The sequence below is a fragment of the Primulina eburnea genome, chromosome 10 (assembly GCF_022965805.1).
Source record: "Primulina eburnea isolate SZY01 chromosome 10, ASM2296580v1, whole genome shotgun sequence".
In the NCBI taxonomy this organism is placed as follows: domain Eukaryota; kingdom Viridiplantae; phylum Streptophyta; class Magnoliopsida; order Lamiales; family Gesneriaceae; genus Primulina; species Primulina eburnea.
The window spans coordinates 8,195,905-8,214,562 of record NC_133110.1 but is presented as its reverse complement, the minus strand read 5'-3'; the positions used below and the strand labels follow the sequence as shown (position 1 = coordinate 8,214,562).

The 18,658-nt window shown below is 35.9% G+C and overlaps 1 protein-coding gene across 1 annotated transcript; it reads right to left on the bottom strand.

The window, feature by feature from the left end:
* Positions 1-15,254: 15,254 nt before the first annotated feature.
* LOC140803695 (EG45-like domain containing protein) lies at positions 15,255-16,331 on the bottom strand. Its single transcript, XM_073159588.1, has 3 exons — positions 16,085-16,331; positions 15,520-15,796; positions 15,255-15,392 (listed from the first exon to the last, which is right to left on the bottom strand). Exons 1-3 carry the CDS (start codon positions 16,185-16,187, stop codon positions 15,386-15,388), a joined length of 387 nt encoding a protein of 128 aa, XP_073015689.1. The 5' UTR covers positions 16,188-16,331; the 3' UTR covers positions 15,255-15,385.
* Positions 16,332-18,658: the final 2,327 nt, after the last annotated feature.

Genomic DNA, 18,658 nt, shown 5'->3' with positions numbered 1-18,658 from the left:
AGGAGAGTCATAAAAGAAAGTCTACAGTGGGCTCTTATTTCCAGGAAGTGGAGGAAATTGCGTTGGCAGAAGTAGCAGATTCCGGATCACGCACTGTCCCTTTGTTGAAGCGCAAGAATGAAGAATTTTCCAAGAAAAACATGCCTCCAGCGCAAACTCCCTATACGTTCGATGCATCAAGGACGGAGGAAATTTTTGATCATTTAGTGAAGGAAAAGTTTATAACATTCCCCCCAGACCATAAGCTGCCCACTAGGGAGGAATTGAAAGGGAGAGATTACTGAAAGAATCAACAAGGGGATCTTGAAATTCCCCGAGAAAAAAGAAGCAATGATCGTGGATGAAGATCCTTTTCCCCCGATAGCCAATGTGAACATGAGCAGTACTGACTTGCGCTTCTTGATTAATGAGAGGAGGAGGAGTGGAAACAGGGACATGTCCATTAGGCCAAGAATTACTGTAAAGAAGTGTTGGGTGCCTCGGAAAATGATGTTTGAGGTTAAAGAGAAGAAATCAGAAACTTGTCATGGAAAAGACCGCTATTACAGTGAGGAAGATCTGCATTATACTGGAAGGAATATGAGGTATTACAGGGAATCCATGGCCATAAGGCCGGTGAACCAGTACCTCAGAAGGAGCCCATATTCTTGGTCGATGAATAACGAGAGAAGAAGTGGCCAGCATTCATCTCATAAGATAATACAGAGGCCGTCTCTTATGAACACTGATAAAAAAAAATATGAGAGGAATTCCCGCTTTGTTGTTCCTCCCAGAGCAATCCCTGATGGTGTATGGAGGCGAGTAGAACATCCAAAATTCCCAAAGCCTCTTTCTAGAACCCAAAAACGACGTTTGTTGAGAGAAAAAGCTGCTGAACGTAGGGCTGGGGTAGAGGAGTCATTTAACGAGAAGAAAAAATTTGGGAGGAAGGCTACTGAAGACAATGAGGAAGAAGATGACGATCTGTTATCAGAAGAAGACAGTAAACAGGTCAAGAAAGCTGCTATCAAGGTGAGGCAGATCCTCGTTTCATTTGAGTGTGCCACTGGATCGTTGATGTTGCCAGAGGAGTTTAAACGCAAAAGGACATGTGAGACCGATGTATTTATTGGAGATCAAAATGGTACATAATCCATTCAAGCTGATATGGTGGATGAGAGCATTGGTGTTCTTGTCGATGAAGAGAAAAGAGTATTGATGAAGCGACCCACCAACGAAATGACTAAGCATATCAAGCCAATCTATATTGTAGCACACGTGAATGGAAAACCATTGTCTAGAGTACTAATAGATAATGGGTCGGCTGTGAATATTCTACCCTACAGAATCCTTCAAAAATTGGGCAAGAATGTTGAAGATTTGATTCCTACCGAAGTCTCGGTGGCGGCTTTTACCGGGGAATCTATAAAAACTTTGGGAGTGTTGCCAGCAAACGTCACTGTAGGGTCCCGATCTTCGTTGTCAGCCTTTTTCGTAGTAAATTCCAGTGCTAGTTTCCACGCTTTGCTAGGAAGGGATTGGATTCACACCAATCATTGTGTGCCATCATCCATGCACCCGTTGTTGTTGATGTGGAAAGGAGATAAGGTGGAAGTGGTACAGGCTGATTCACAGCCATACCAGTCAAACTCCAACGCAGTAGAAGCTAGATACTATGATGGCGCCTTCAGACCTATCAGAATTCGTGATTACAAGGTGAATGGACAGCAATGTGCAGTCTACATAGATACTGAAAAAGTGAGAGAAGCAATTGAAAAAATTCTCAAAACTACTGCCATGGTCTCTCCTAGACCCATGGTCCGACCTATTATCGAGGAGGTCGATGACTAAGTTCACTAAAGAAGAGATGGAAGTCGCTGCAACTTCCGAGTGGAAAGCTAAAATGCAGCAGCTGGTGAACGAAGTGCAGTCTCAGGAGTTGTGGGATATCAATGGAGCTGAAGTAGTATTTGAGGAGGAATGTGGAGGTAGCGAGGAAGAATAGTTACAAATGGATGATTTAATGTTAGCTCTGGCTCGGATGGAAGATCAACAGCCGGAGATGGTTCATAAAGATGGAATAGATGAAAAGTATTGTACAAAGTAGGCTAGATGGCCACTTTGGTTAGCTTTGTCATATTGGCTCTTAAGAAGTTTCTGTAAATATGTGAGGAATAGGCTTTTAAGCCATTCATTGCTGAAGTTGTTTGTAAATAATGATGGAGCATTGTGAATAAATAAAATGATTGCTCATGGAATTCACTGTAGTTGATGTATTTTGAGAGGAATTTTTGTTATGTTAGTTGGCCAAATTGGTGACAAAGCGAAGTTCATTTAGTGCAGGACTTGAAACTTCACTGAACTTTAATGGGAAAATATGGTTTGGCCGTTCATTGAGAATATGTGTTGATTCGTGTTGGTTTGCGTCGTTATGAGATGTTCACTTTTTAGAAAAATTTTGGATGAGTTTTCCTTGTAAATGTAGTATGCCAAAAATGTGAATACCTGCAAACAAACCCCAAGCAATGGATATCCAAACAACATTATATTCCAACAGCAAAGTTGAGTTTCTAGTCATTCATCAACATTCACGAAGCAAAAAGAACAAGCCAAATCATGGCAAACAAGTGTAACATGTCAAGAAAACACTACATTAGCGTTCCAGAAATTCCACAAAATACCAAAGCATAAACCAAGATTGCCATAAAGATGAGACGGAGTCTTCAAGAGAAATCAAGTTGACGTAGCTCTTCCCATTTGGACAAGCACTCGGCTCGGATCTATTCAGCAGCCTTCAAGGTATCTTCCCATTGTTGATAGGCCTGCTTCTGATTTATCAAATCATCGCCCAAGCATTGGATGTCGGTCTTGAGTCTATCAGAGGAAGCTTTTAGACCCTCACTTTCGTGTAGAAGGGCTACCATGTCGACTTTGTGTTGAGCGAGTTCCATCTCTAATTTTTTCACCAGTCCTTCCTTCACATCGAACTCAGAATTTTTTTGATGTAAAGTGGACATGGCGGTCAGCGAGCATGCCATCCAACTTCTCTTTTGTTCCCTGAAATTCTGCACCTGAATCAATGTCTCGAAAAAGTGAGGCTTGAATCCTGAAAAGCTGAAAACATTGAAGGCATATTATCTAAGATATCATGCAGTGGTGTTGCAAGGTATTTCTCATAAAAATCTCACTCAGACATATGCACAAACACCTTGAGTGCAATATGAAATGTGACATATTCTACAATATTTTTATGATGGAGGATTGAGAAAAATGGTGAAATATACTTACCTTGAGATAGTATGGCTTGATGGGAATGATGTTGATGATGGCAATTTTCAGAAACTTGGTTGATGTGGGATATGGGATCTCCGTGAGGGGTTGATTAGTTTTCTCAAAGTGAAAGAGGATCGGTTGTGAGAAGCAAAGAAGAATTGGATGATTTTGGGAGAAGAAGGCAAGGAAGAAGTCTAGGAGGAATGGTGCTGTAAACCACACTGCTATCTTTCTTTTTCTCCTCATCTGCCTCCTCATCCTATATATCGTATTAGCACTTGGACCCAACTTATAAATGAGCTAATACATTGGAATTATTACACACATAGCCAAATTGGCCCATGGGCCAAATTGGCTACGGGGGGCAATTGTTTAGCCCAAATAGATGGGCCATTACCCAACTTGTAGTAATTTAGCCAAAGTCTTGGGAGCCCAAGAGATACAGCCCAAACAGAGAAAAAGCCCAAGTAAAAATACAGTGGCCCAATGAAGAAACGTGATAGCAGTTCGCTGCCACGGACCGACGTGGAAGGAAGTGGACGAACGTGGAGTGACGGGGGAAGGGAAAACTGTCGTACAGATTGGAACAAAAGTGGGTGAAGACGATCAGAAAACGCGCTCAACAACTACACACAAAAAAAATCAACAGTAAAAGCTCTGCAGAATTCTATCGTCAATTGCACGCTCATTTTTCAATTTCCAGTATTTTAGTTTCTTCATATTTCGCATATTCCTCCAACTTTCTTGTGATAACGTCGTTCAAATTCATAGCAACGTAATTAAATTTGATGTTGTTAATGGATTCCTTCTATAATTTTGTCATATTCCTTATTTCGTGTTTACGTTTTTGAGCCATTTCGAAGGAGTTAGAACCAACGACCGAATCGAGACCCGCAACGCTTGGTAAAACGAAGTCAGATTAATTCACATTTGGCACGAACAAGTGCCTAGCACGTCCGCGAAATTTCGTGACAAACAATTAGTAAAATGGAAAAAATGTAAATTACATAACAAAAAATGTAATTTTCTCCATCAAAAAATCATCATACATTTAGTATTCTTTTAAAATAAAATGTCATTAATCAAAATGTCAAATAAAGACATTAAAAAAAGGGTTAATTGGGTATCAGTACCCAATATAAAAAGACTTGTGATTTGGTACCTGGTGAGAGAAAATATGTTTAAAATTGACAAAATTGCCCTTGTCTTTTATTTGATTTTAATTGATCCCCGCGCTCCCGGAAATGGTATCAGAGCCAAAGGTTGATTTATTTCAAACACAAATTTTATTATTACTAGTAACTAATTGTATGAGAAGGAGAATATCGAAAAAATTATGGATCTGAACTTCGGTTCAAGGAAAATAATTTACAAGGAATATTCAATATTTTGGAATATAAACATGTACATCTAACTATTGTTAGATATCAGAAACAGAAAGGGAAGCTACTGCACCCTCAGGTAAAATCCAGGTAAACTTATGATTCAAAATAATAAGTTTCTGGAGATAGTTCCAGATTCCTCTAAGCTCTCTTTAGATCTTAGAGAAATTCAGAAGACAGTCCAAAATTATGGCAATATGCTATATTTTGTACCACAACGAGTTGAGAAAATCCTTGAAACCCAAGAAGAAATTCTTGGAATATTAAAGGATATACAAACGAGAATTCAGAAACTAGAACAACAACCAAGTTCTAGTAGAAGAACTTCAGGAGGTTGGTTACCACCATCTTTTGGTACTGAACCTTTGTTACACATCAACAAGGAAAGGCCAGAGTGGTGTCAAAACCTTTGACTGAAGAAGAAAAAATGATCAATCTAATCAAGTCTGTCTCAGAAAAGAAATTTATCTGATGACAACTTTAGAAAGGATTAGTTTAGAGGATCTACAAGAGCTTGCGGAATCTTTCGCAAATCTCAAAGTAGTAGATCTAAAGATGAACACAGCAGTAGGTGAAACACCATCTGCTATAACCTGGTCATCTTCTCAGGAACCACCCAGGGAAAGTGTGGGATCTCAGAATGTAAACATGAGAGAAGCTCAATCTGATTTCCATACTGGTGGAGGATCACATCCAGCAGGGACAAGGGCAAGGAGAACTCAAATTCCTTTGCACCAAACACCCTATGGAAAACTGTTTTAGATCCTATACATCCTTACGGGGTTATGCTTAACCTTGATGTATTAGACTTCAAAAACAGGGAAGATCTCATAGATGATTGGACATCTGCTATGAGAATTGCAGCAGGAACACTTGATCTCAACAAAGAAGGATTCATTAAACTTTTGGAAATGAGTCTTATGGGATCAGTGAAAATTGCTTGGGACATGACTTCATTAGACATGAAGGAGTCAGTCCTAGCTAGTGAATCTCTTAGTGAGATCGCTGGAAAAATGGCTACCCTATTGAAAGCACATTTTATAGGAGTAGACTATTTCAACAGTCAAGATACAGAGAAGAAGAAGAAATATACTCAAGCTCTGTATAGTCTTGAATTACATGATATATGTTTGGTAGATGAATACATTATGTTATTCACCAAATATAGATGGAATTCAGGAGTCGAAGAAGATATAGCTATGCAGCTTTTCTTCGCGAAAATGCCAAGCCCTTGGAGAGAAATGCTCATAAGGGAATACGTACCTGGTAATCCAGATACGTTAGCAAGAAGAGCCTCTTTCCTTAAAGGAAAATTGGCAGAATGGTGTCACCTGGCAGCATTACAAAAGAATTACAAAAGATTAAGGGGTATCAACAAAAGAACTCCTTTGTATTGTAAAGAAAATGATCTTCCAACAATTATTGGAAGTAAACCACAAATGCATAAGAGGAAAAGTTTTAGGACTCATCCTTATGCCCGAAGTGGAAGAAGTTCTTGGAAACCAAGAACTGTTTGGTCTAGACAGAAAGCCAGATCTTATAAATCTGGACAAAGAAGCGGACCATCAAGAAGTAGGATATCATCCCAAGCATCGAGTACATCTCGAAGCACAGAAGAACACCTACGAAGAAAACTTTCAGAAGAGCTCATACTCGAGCCAATGAAAGTTTCAAGGATTGCAATTGCTGGACATGTGGAGCAAGAGGACATATCTCGACCAACTGTCCAGAAAATGAAAAAGAGGTATTAAACGCTTTGATCCTACCCCGGATATTGAAGAAGCAGTTTATTACCAAGATCTTATTCAAGTATACCGATTTGAGGATATTGCCTCAGATGAAAGTATATATGAAGAAGAAGAGTTTTAAGTCAGAAGAATCTGATGGAACAGAATCGGAATCTGACTGAAGACGAGGTGTTTCGACACGAAACAAACGAAGATCTGTCTGGATTTTTCAGTCAGACTACAATATCTCATAACATGGTTCAAAGAATCATGAGAGAAAATCCGAGTCTACAGAGATATCAAGGTTTCTCTACAGGACAAGTAGAAAAATTCTTAGGAAGTCTTGGCCTAAGAAACAGAAAGCATCATCTAATCTATAAAGTTTCTAGAAGGGAAATGGCAATCCCAATGAAACTTACAGGAAATAGAATGGAGATGCAGTTAATTCCTTCCGAAGAAATTAAGGAGGAATTACAAAAACTCAAGATAGAAGTAGCAAGGACTATGTCCTGGATTCATATCGGAGCAATCCAGATTATGATAAAGGCTACTTTCAAAGAAGGGATAGATTCACCAATCGATATTGCTATATGCGACAAAAGAATGGGGAATCTACAAGATTCAGTACTGGGAACAATCTCAGGAAACCTCTGTGCAGGAAAAATTGTAGGAGTAATCTATCCAAGGATAGCCTACAACCTGGCAGATCGAGATTTCAGTCGAGCCTTGACATTGCATCAGAACTTCAAGGAAAAAAGGCTGATGAAAGAAGGTAATAGGCCATATTCTATTACCTATCAAATTTCATATGCTCTATCTAATACACATCATTCTGAACTGTTTATTAGAAATGAGTTTATTGAAATCCCTGAGATATTTGGAAAAGTTGCTCAGGCAATTTATCCAGAACGAGTAGAGTTTCCGTTAATACAGGAAACAGATATCCAAATACAAGACAAACCGATTCTACAAAGGAATCAAAGTATTAGATTGGAATCAAGAAGACTATCTTTTCAGGGAGATAGAATAACAAGTTACAGGTGGGGAAAGACGCTTGTCTTAGAAACCCAACAGGAGCCAAAAAGTTTTTCTACAATAGGAAAACTTAGATGCCCAGATGGGTGGAAAGAGGTAGAAATAGTATTTGACATTACAAAGCAAAGGAATCAATTTCCTAGTAATTCAATATACTATTTGGAACAGCCTACGATAGGAACTTACCAAGGAATGATTAATATCGGAGAATTGGAAGTCCATATCCAAGGGATTCCAGGTAAAGAATCAGATCGACTGATTCTTGGACTAGAGTTTCTTGAGGAACACAAACCTTGGAAACGTCTAGAGTATGGAATGGAGTTTATGGCAGAGGATAAGATGTGGAAAGTACAATGACCACAAGTCCATTCTCCATATACATTCCAGTAGGAATGTTATATGAACAATATAAGGCAGAATATTTTGCTGCTTATATTGATTCAGGGGCTGGAATCTGCACAGCAAAACGAGGAGTTTTTCCAAATAATTTGGAGGAAGAATTACCAAAGATTGCTGGAAGAGATTTTTCCAGAAGAATCTTAATCTTATGTAAAGGGATTAAGATGACTGAAATTATGATTGGAGGTGCTGGACAAACACCTGGTACAAGGTAAAGACACCACCAATTTATTTTCATGATACAGGAGCTGACATTTTGCTAGGAAATAATTTCCTACAAATGTTCAAGTCCTATACACAAGAAAATGAGACTAGGAGATTAGTGTTCACAACACCATGTGCTCACAAAATCATAGTCCAGAGACTACGAGAGGCATTTTACAGAAAACTGCCAATCCAGTTTCGCAGCAAGCGTGGTGATTCAGGAAAACTTCTGAACCCAAAAATGAAGGATTCAAGACGGTTTGGAGAAACAATGCTCCAGTTGAGAGCAGATAAAGAACTCCAACCAGATGATATAGAATGCCTTAAGATAACTCTACAGACAAATGAAGTAGAGTTTGAAGCTAAGGTATCATTGGAAGATGTCAAGAAAAGGATCAAAGAAAATTATAATGAAGATCCCTTGGCATGGTGGGACAGAAATCAACTCAGAGCTTGCCTTAAGATTAAGGAAGGCAAAGAGTATGAATTTGTCCGTTGCAAAGCCCATCCCAATGAATATCATTGATCAAAGGGATATGCAGATAATAATCAAGGAGCATTTGGACCTTGGTTTGATCAAAGCAGGTATGTCACCATATAGCAGTCCAGGTTTTCTGGTAAGAAATCATGGTGAGATTAAACGAGGTAAACCCAGATTAGTTATTAATTATCAAGAAATTAATAAAATTCTGGAGTTTGATGGGTATTTTATACCAAGCAGAGAACATCTAATCAGTTGCATACGCAATGCAAAGATATTCTCTAAATTTGATTGTAAGTCCGGATTTTATCAGATTCGGATGGAGGAAGGAAGCAAGAAATTCACAGCTTTCTCCACACCTCAAGGACATTATATTTGGGAGGTATTACCAATGGGATTGGCTAATTCACCACAGATATTTCAAAGAAAAATGGATAATCTTTTTAAAGATTATTTTAAGTTTATGTTTGTTTACATTGATGATGTTTTAATAGCATCTAAAGATATGAATGAACATGTTAAGCATTTGGAGATTTTCTCTAATGTTTGCAAGAAAGAAGGACTGGTTTTATCTGAAAAGAAAGCAGTCATTGCTACAAGAAAGATTGAATTCCTCGGAATTGAAATCGATGAGTCAGGAATAATTCTGCAAGAACACATAGTGGAGAAAGTGCAGAATTTTCCAGAAAATCTCAAAGACAAGAAGCAACTTCAAAGTTTCTTAGGAGTTGTTAATTTTGCTGGGATGTTTATCAAAAACCTAGCAAAACATAGGAAGGTGTTCAGTCCATTGTTGAAAAAAGATGCTAGATTTATATGGACAGACGAACACACAAAAGGACTTATACATTTAAAGGAGGTTTGCAAAAATCTTCCGAAAATGGCTATTCCTCAAGATGAAGATGATCTGGTGTTATATACTGATGCCAGTGATCATTGGTGGGCAGCAGTTCTTACTAAGCTCACCACAGATGGAGAACAACCATGCAGATATTGTAGTGGGTTATTCTCAGATGCAGAAGTCATAAGATGGCATATCAACGAAAAGAATTTTATGCAGTAAAGAGGCCTTTTGAAAAATGGCCATTATTTCTACTTGCAAAGAAATTCACTTTGAAAGTTGATAACACTCAAGTTAAAGCTTTTTTAAGGAATAGAATTGAGTCTAAACCTGAGAAGGCTAGATTATTACGATGGCAAGCACTATGTCAGAATTATATTTTTGATATTGTGATAATTAAATCTCATGAAAATATTCTTGCAGATTTTTTAACAAGAGATGGACAGCATTTACATTGATGCTATTATCAAGATGCAGAGGCATTTGAGGGAACACCTTGAAATGCTTCAAACCGAGTTTAACAAGTTGGCCGTTAACGCAGAAGTTGCGGGAAGGCTACAACAAGCTGATAAGAGAATTGTCTCTGATCGAATTACAGGTTGTTTACAGGCATATACTCAGTTATGGTCTGTAATGCAAAGGTCTATCCTCCAAGGCATTGAGAAGCCACTGGTTTCCCAAATGGAAAGTTTTCGAGTACAGGACTCTATACCTGTAGCGGGGGATTCAAATACCCCTTGCACAAGTGTTAAGTCGGGATCATCACCAGATGAGTCGGCTGAAACAAAAATTGAGACTCCTGATCATTATCTTGAGTCATCAAGTCAACCCTTCACCTCGGGGATTGAAGAGGGAGAGATCAACCTTAGGCCTCGTATTGACAAAGGCAAATCTAAGGTTGGTCTTAACGAACCAACAATTTCTCAATTTCAGGTCTATCAGCAGAATTGGGAGAAATTAAAAACACGAATTGGCATTAACCCAGCTACCAATAGGGTTGATGTTTCAGGAAAATATCCAAGGGTATGGATGAAACAAAATTCATATCCAAAGGAGGTCAAGGCATGGTATGAATTCGGGGCTCTTGCCTCAGTTTATACGACATCACCCAGCTTTCCGGAAATATCAGGTCTACCAAAATGGATCCAGGAAGCTGTTCACGAGACTTGGGCAAACAATGATTATTTGTCCAAAGGAGATGTTTTGGAGCTATACTTCTTTAGTACAGCACCAGAACCAGCAGGGAAAGGTTCTCACGAAGCCTTTCATTTCATCAAGCTAAGGAGGCCGGATACAAATGTCCAAAAATTCATCAAGGATCTCCAACAGAAGAAACACCCCTGGTTGCTTCAATCACTGAAGATGACATTTCTACCAGAAGAGCTTGGGGTCTATGGGTCTGTCTAACTGAGATGGACAAAGTCAAGTTTCCGTTCAAATTCTATAATCATTCAGTGAACGGATCATTCCTGTTAAATACCATGACAGGAAAAACAACAAGTTTTGCAGAAGATTTATTCGAGAAAAAGAGAAATCTTTTGTGGAATAGCAAGCTGCCGGCAAGTAAAGAAACTCGTCGGAAATTCTGTAATATGGCACATGTAGGAAGATGGTCTGAAAACATCTGTCCAGAATGCCAAAACCAGAAGGAACCGGAATTCGGTAAAGGATTCAAGCCGAGATCTGATCGGAAACACTTTACCGATACCAGTACAAGTGGGGAAGGACCACTTTCACGTTTTCCTCGAGGAAACCGAAAGCCAAAGATTCCTCGACAAAGTTAATAGTGGACATGTGACTTACCCACTAACCAAGAAAAGAAGAACCACCATGTGAAAAAGCATATGAGTGGAATTCAAGGACCACCAATAATCGGTGGATAAGGACAAAAGACAATGGATTCCTTATCTTTAAAGATAAAGGAAATCTAATAAAAGGACGAGAAACTGGACCCAAATAAATCTATAAATAAGACCAAATGGGAACCAGTAACTCACACCAGACTTAAACCAAACCTGGAAACAAAATGTATTTTGCATATCTCAGAGTTTCCAGGAGAAGGATTAAGGGAACAAGAAAAGAGCTGAAAAATTTCAAAGAATATCAAAAGAAGCTCAAAGAAACAGGAAGAGAAATACAAGCTGATCTGATCCAGGTGCATATAAACTATTTATGCAGACAGATAAAATTGCAAGAAAAGACTGTTTCTAGATTAATAATCTAGAAGAAGACAAATCAAGAAAGATGGAGGGACCATCTTAAGGACCACTCAACCACTACATGGTCCATATGCAAGCTGTAAAGACTTATCAAGATTTGAAGTCCGAGTTTCAAATCCGAAGAAAGCCTTCTATAAATAAAAGGGCAGAAGGAAGATGAAGGCATCGATCAACCTCTTCATTTTTCTTCAACTCATTTGTAATATTTCTTTCAAGTTTATGTGTGTAGTAAGTTCAACTACTGTGAGTAGCTAAACAAGTTTCTCCTCCTCTACAGGAGGTTACTATGTAATAAATAAATGTTTGTGTTTGAATAAAAGAGATCTTTGCTCTTAGCCCCTCTCATGTATTATTTTCAAAATTTTATTTTATACTGTACACTCTAAGGTAGGAAACGAATTAGAGTTGTGCTCAGTGCTGCTGAAGGAATCTATGTCAGTAACCATCGGTTGCGATCGCGTGGTTGGGCTGTGAGGAGCAGTCTGTAAAATACGGTGGATATAACCCGGCGGTACTCCGGTCAAAGAGGTATAAGATTTAATTTATTTTACGGAAGCATGATGGGCCGTTATTTTAAAAAGAAAAATCAATTATTTAAATTAAAGCATAAAGGGTATTTTGGGAAGTTGGGTACTAAAACCAAAATTGAAAAATTTTGGGTACTGAAACCTAAGTTACCCTTAAAAAAATTACAATCGTCAAATATTTAACTAGCTCAATTAAATTGATTATGTTGTCAGAGAAGTATTACAACGTAATGATACATCTCACAACGTTAGCAGATAAATTTCTGTACCCTGCATTTTAATTCAAGTACGGCACATTTATTTATTTCCTCCAGGAAAATGCTAAATTATCAAAGCTTAACTTGATCAACTTTATTTGTTTTCGATCTTTCATTCCAAATTTTAAGCCCTGCAATTTAAAACAATCAATACCAACATGTTTCCTTAACTCTAATCATTTTTAACATGTAATTTGTTATTAGTTAATTAACTACACCGAAAAAGTGAGTAAAAAAACTATGATTATAATACTAAAAATAGTATATGATAAAATCTCGTCTAAATACATCAAGGTATAAAACATGCCTACATATGACTGAAATCAAATACATATAAATAACGAATATCTCCGAGACATATGACATATCTCAATATATACTGTGTACCAGTGGATAGAAAATCCAATCATATAGATATATAACTGGGATAGACGACCCAATCTCAACTCATATGTGACTTCCTCCAGAAGCCCCTCTCTAATCTCATGATAACACGTGGTATTTGTCATTGTTTACACATGACGACAATAACAAACCGCCTTGGTGTGGGGGGGGGGGGGGGGGGGGGGGATGTCAGAATACGAACAACTATAATAAGTACAACATGTATCTATAAAATAATATATGACATGAAATAAAATTAAATGCATGCATATCGTGGATCTATCAGGTCAATTGCTCATCCACCGAGCATGTATCATAATCAAATGAATCGATATCTAATCATCGAAGCTCGAGCAGACATACTAGCCTCAGTTAATTTTAAGAGAATATTCAACATGTTTTTTTTTCCGGGTAGATACCTTGGTCAACATGTGTCCTTAATTTGTTGATAGTTTTATTGTTCAGCTGTGAATACTCTTATTATTATTGCTGCCAAAATAAACAATATTATTATATTAAAATGGTTCTTACTTCCAAGTTGTGGAAAAGACAATATCTAATATCTTGATAGTTCTTGGAGTAATTGATCTAAGAAATTGTACTAAGAATTGATTCTTTTGCACCTCTAACAAATAAAAGTATCTCTAATGAAAAGAGAGATATGTAGAGGTGGGGAAAATCAAATTTCAAGTGTGATGATCATAAAGAAAGTCATTCAGGAATTATTAGGGCAATATTTCTAAAGATATATATAACTATTGTTAATGATTTCCTTAAGGATATTGAAAAGAGGTTTGGAGGTTGAATTTTTATGTGCTCTTGACAAGTATATCTTACAATGAAATTTAAATATAAATGATTGAGAATAAGTAAGCTGCATATATAGCACATAAAAAAAAAAACCGAATGAGATTTTTATGTGGAACTAAAGGGCACAATAAAACATGTTTTTAAATTTGATGCTATGCGAGGTTAATTATTTATCTTTGGTATGATTTAGACACATGTAGTAGATATATTTTGGTGCTCATATACATTTATGGCAATTTATTTTGTAAATTTACGATTTAGTCATCTATGTTATCAAATTTCAGTTTTACTTATATATTTTCTGATTTCTGGTAATTTTAGTCATTTTTCATGAGGATTGTTGATGTGATAATATACACGTTAGTGTCAATATACACGTGAAAACCGCCTCAACACTGTATTGGTCTCACGTCAAAAGAAATTTGGAAAATGATTAAAATTTCCAAAAAAACATACAGCGAACTAAAACTGAAATTTGATAACATAAAGAACCAAAATCGCAAATAGACAAACACACCGGACCAAAAAAGCATTATTCTCTCTAAAATATAACCTTCTCAATTTTTAACAATTACTTGGTCTTTTTTTTTCCCTATATGTTTTAAGGTTATTTTAGTTTTTTTTTTTAAAAAAATTGAAGAATGATTAATAATTATAAGGAACATTTGACCGAGGTCATTTTTCAAACTATCCTCCTTTGAGGTGGAAGAGCTTCAAACGTTGCTCCTCTTTTCTTAGCGAAAGAATATTGTTTCTTCTTAAAAAAAACTTTTCTCCTTCGTTAAATTGCTCTATTCAGTTAAGTAAAGTTTCTCAAATCGGGTCAATTATATATCGTGCCGTTTTTTATTGAATGTGATTTTTTTTTGGTTTTTTGTTTTTAATTGATTTGGTTTTTGTGTCCGAGATTCTATAATCTTGTAATTTGCTTATTTGACTCGTGGACTTTGTTTTAATCAATTCACTCATAGTTATTTCTTGCATCTGTTAATATTTAAATTAAATTTGTTTTGTGACAAAAATCAATTATTTATGCATCTTTATCTTAATAATTCTTATTTTGTTTGTATTTTACATATATTCATTTATGACTCGTGAGATTAAGCCCAGAGAGTTAATTCATCAAGTTTTTTATTTTATATGTGTATTTAAATATTCATCTATGACTCGTGAGATTAAGCCCAGAGAGTTAATTCATTAAGTTTTTTTTTTTTTATATGTGTATTTAAATAATTTAATAAATGTACGTAGGATATTGGATATTTTTGATAACTACGTGTATTTAATTATCAGCTCATATTTAATATTTTATATTTAAAAAAATTATATAAGACCTTCTCCTAAAATATAGCCTAGGAGACGGCCCTGCCACGAACTGATCCAGAATTCAAGAAAACCAATATTTTCATAACAAAATATGTCTTTAAATTCTTCCACCGATAAACTAAAAGAAAGTGTGAGGAAGCTTTAGCTTTTTTCCTCAAAAACATAGAAAATCCGAATAAAATTGAATTTAAAAGACCGATCAATTGTTACACTGCAGCTTCATTTGTTATTAATTTTTTTTATTTTCAATTAAAAATTGTTTCATCTTGACTTCATGATAATTGTCTTTAAATTTCTGTAAATATATATGTGTGCGTGTTTTCGAAATATATATTTTACATTCTTATTTGTTGTATTTATTTCTCTTGAAATCATTTAAATAATTTGGCACCAAAGGTAGGCTTAACATAAACAAGCAAATGTGATTGTTTTATTTCTGAAGAAAGTATATATTACAAGGCCAAGACAGTACTAATTTCTATCTTCGGTCATTTATTCAACGTGCGGACATATGTATTTGTTCTCTGTTGAAACTTCCATATTATGCCCTGCAATTTAATACAAAACGAATATCATCAATAAAAAAAAAATAAACTCTGATTAAATTAAAATAAAGACAAAGAAATTCAATGATGATTATAACTATATTAGTATAATATTAAGTTAGCAGCTCACGGGGTATAATCGATTAGGATCTTTCCAGCGTTGAGGTCTGCGATCGTAGAGAAAGCTTCTTGAGAAAGGTCAAGCTGATTATCGACGCATCCCGGGCAAAGATCGACGATTTTAACCCGGACTACACCGTCCTTGCAAGGCTGTAGTACACCTAGGTTAGTGCGACCGGTGCATCGGACGTTATAGAATCTTCCACATGCGGCACCATTGTTGTAAAGGGCTCTATTAGCAGCTGCTACCAGTACCCCCTGGTCCTGATATCCATAGCATGCAGATGCTGCAACCATTTACAAAGAGTAACGAGTTTACGATTATATAAAAAGCTCGAAAATTTATGATGATAGTCGCAGTTGAACCCTAACATCTACCAAGAATAGCGTATCTATATATATATATATTCCATGTCAAAATTTTGTAACTTCTAGCTAATTTATTGGGTTGGGGTTAAGGCTTTGCTATTTTCACAACACAAGCCAAATCGCGCTTCTCTTCTTGTAGGCAAATTTTCGTAAGAGCAATTTATAAGACAACCCTATACCCTCTGAGCTAAGAAAAAGATACTTACGAACATAAACAGTGTAGTATGACGCAGTTCCAGCGATGGCCGACGCCACAGAGATTAAACTAGCGGCGATTAGCGCCAAGATTATAACTCGTTCGATCGCCATCGGAAGATATATGAAATTTATGCTAGCTAGTTGTGTGTATGTGTTTGATCTTACAGAAATGTGGCAATGTTTTGTGTGCTAGTACATAGAAATACTGTCCTATTTATAGCCACTTCAGCACTTGAAACCACCCAGTTAACTGTCCCCGCACGTTGTCTTGGTTTTTCCCTTTAATAATATCGTGAACTTTTAACAGGAGTTCTAGATTATTCAACGTTGAATATTTTTATTCCTTACAAAGGCAAAGAGTTATTTTGCAAAATAATTTTTTTCCCTGTTTGGGTTAATAGAATCAGGCTGCATGGTTTGATTTGAAAAGGAGAAAAAGCCATCAGTGCCCTCTTTTACCGGGAATAAATTGCGTATGGAATTCTCTGCTTCAATCGATTCAAAGAGGACTGATTATTCAACTAGAATTTTCAGGTCTAGAATTTGCACATGATATCGTGGTGAAAATTCAACTATGAATGGCGAGAAAAGGGGACATATTTGTTTTTAATCGGTAAATTTGTGTTGTGAGCCTACAAGAAAGGGATAGAATAATAGATTATAAAATAATATAAGTTGATAAATATGACCCTGAAATATTTTACTTTTTGGCAATTGTTTTATGTGTGTGTTAAAACGAACGCATGATGTCTGTTTGTGAAATTATTTTCACCTTATTAAATAATTTAAGCGAACAGTCGAAAATAACTTTAATATATGATATTACTAGTTAAATTAAATATTTATGCAATGAAAATGAGAACTTAGTCATTGCAAATGTTAGTAAATGTCATTATAGCTAATGATATAGTGATATAATTCTCTCAAACAAGAGAATTATGGGTTCAAACTAAAGTCAAAACAAAAATATCTCGAATGTGACAGAATTTCTTTTATAAAATCAAGTTTTCGTTTGGACAAGTTTTTCGTTTGGACAAGTTTGATAAAACGTTTTTACATAAATTTTTTACAAAAAATTATAAAATATTTTTAAAGTTTTTTTTAAGAATAAATATGTGTTTGGACAACTATTCTATAAAAACGTTTTATGGTTCAAAAGTTATGGACATTGGCGCTGCTGGAACATTTTAAGTTTTGATGATTGAACAAGGTTGTTGATCCAACTTATAATTACAGAACCTAACCAAACTGAATTTGAGGAGGAAAAATGAATTTTCATGAGAAAAAGTTTCTTAAGAAGTCTAATTGATTACAAAGCCATAAAGCTAAAACATAAGAAGGTACTGATAGTAAAACCGATTCAACATTGACTGATGAAGCCCAATTGTTAGTCTATCCAGTTGATCAGTCAGTCCATATCTATACATTCCTTGAAAAAGCAGTATAACCTGTGAATAAAAATCATAGCCCAGCTGAAATAGCGGATAAACTTTTCGTACTAACATTCACTAAACCTTAACAGAATGTTAGATTTCGGCGCACTACCAAAACATGTCATAAAGGACGATGACATGACAACGACATCTGTATTTGGAAACAGATACATTTTGAAAAGATTAGTATTGCAGATTAAACTATAGATAGATCATTTGAACAAGATATGAAGGTTACACAGTTAAACCATCTATATCTGGATTATAAAAAAAAATGATTTTATCTGAAAAAGCTTTCTGTGAGCCAAAATTAAATTGCAGCACATGATGATACATGTTTAATTGAGGGTAAGAATTCTTACTGCTCAAAATGTTCATGTGAAATCTGTGTAATTTGAGAGTAAGAATTCTTACTGCTCAAAGTGTTTAGATTGAAGTTTTACTAAGAATTTTAGTTGTGCAGTGTTAAGTCCTACTGAAGTGGGTAATTTCAAATTTCTTGTAATTACCAAATTATTTTAGTGAAAACCTTCCGAGAAGAAGAATGGATGACGTCAGAGTTTTGAAAATTCTGAAAATTCAAAAACAAGATGGTGCTTATTTATTTTTCAGTCTACATACCTTTCTACATACCAGCAAACCCAGCTGATTTTCTTAATAAGTCATTTGTTCAACCAGTTTCAAAAACCCAACCGAAAAACTTTCGAGATAATTTATTCACCCCTCCCTCTGTAAATTTATTTTTGATCCTAACAAATGGTATCAAAGCAGTTTATTCTTGTCTCTGAACACAAAATTCTACATGGAATATTCAGCAAGACAACAATGTTCTCTAAAGAATATTTTTATGACTGAGAGATCAGGATATAGACTCATCTAGCTGTTCAAGATGATATATCATAGACAAACCAATGAGGATCGTGAAAGCAAACATTGCTATTGTCATTTCTGATGGTGCTCGTCAGATGATTGAAAAACCAAGGATGGAATGGACAAGTGAGGACAAGAAAAAGACAGATCTGGACAAAGTGCTCAAGGACATATTATAAGAAACTTTGGATAAGAAGACCAAGATCAAAATGTGTCTCACTACCAAAGATATCTGGGATAAACTGATATAATTATGCGAAGGTAATGATAAAAAAAGGA